Here is a 927-nt window from a genome sequence, read left to right on the forward strand (position 1 = left end):
TAACATTCGCGTTAAAAATATTGCATATTGTGTTATAAGAGGGAAAAAAATTGTGAACTGAAAAATTGAAAGTTAATAACAATATTTGGAAGGACAACTAAAAGTTTTAGGATATGGAACACAGACAATTCAAAGGCTGAATAAGAAAAGGCTTTTAGAGATTCTTACGAGTATATAAATTTTGTTGTATGTGTGTGGCGGGGGGGGGGAGCGACGAGTAAGGGATTGCACATACAAAAGTATTTACTGGTGTGCACGTGTACACATGTATGTATTTGTGTGCATATATCTTAGCACGTCGACACATATTGTAAAAGTGCATACACATATTAATACATACATCCAAACAAGCACTTGTGCACACATGCAAACATACGTGCCTAAGTATAAAAAATTCTACTTACTAGCGACGACAGTAGGTAATCCAAACGTAAATAAAAGTAGTAAAACTCCTAGCAATACATCTCCTTTCTTTTCCTCATCCATTGTAGTAGAAATTTTCTACAAATCCCACAAGCAGCGTAAAGCAACAAGGAGAGATAAAGAATTAAGGAACTGACAGCATACCACCATAACAGACATTGGAACTTGGCAGCTATATCAGTTAAGTTCCTGTTGTGGTGTGATAGGATGAAAACACACTGAAATGAATGAATAAAGAAGTAAATAAATCAGAGATTTTTTTCAAAAGAGAATTACTCGGCTCCTTTAAGCTTTTGTTGCTTCTGTTCCCCCACCAGCACAACTATCACGTGACTTGCAGCCCTCAAAAGTTCTGAATTTAGAGGGGCATGAGTAACTAAGAACATGTTAGAAGATATGTATGTGAGTGCATAAATGTATATAGGCATATATAAAGACAGCGATAGAAAGAGAGGGAGAGACAGAGAGAGAGAGAGAGAGAGAGAGAGAGAGAGAGAGAGAGAG

At 36.7% G+C, this 927-nt stretch overlaps 1 protein-coding gene across 2 annotated transcripts in view; it reads right to left on the reverse strand.

The window, feature by feature from the left end:
* LOC106867862 (uncharacterized) overlaps positions 1–862 on the reverse strand; it is a 92,070-nt gene extending 91,208 nt beyond the window's left edge. For both annotated transcript variants that reach the window (XM_014912907.2, XM_014912906.2), the window contains exon 1: positions 405–862. In XM_014912907.2, coding sequence (XP_014768393.1) covers positions 405–486 — 82 coding nt within the window. In that variant the 5' untranslated portion in view covers positions 487–862. The remainder of the gene's footprint in view (positions 1–404) is intronic.
* Between the last annotated feature and the right edge of the window lie 65 nt (positions 863–927).

Source organism: Octopus bimaculoides, chromosome 5 (assembly GCF_001194135.2).
Source record: "Octopus bimaculoides isolate UCB-OBI-ISO-001 chromosome 5, ASM119413v2, whole genome shotgun sequence".
Classification (NCBI taxonomy): domain Eukaryota; kingdom Metazoa; phylum Mollusca; class Cephalopoda; order Octopoda; family Octopodidae; genus Octopus; species Octopus bimaculoides.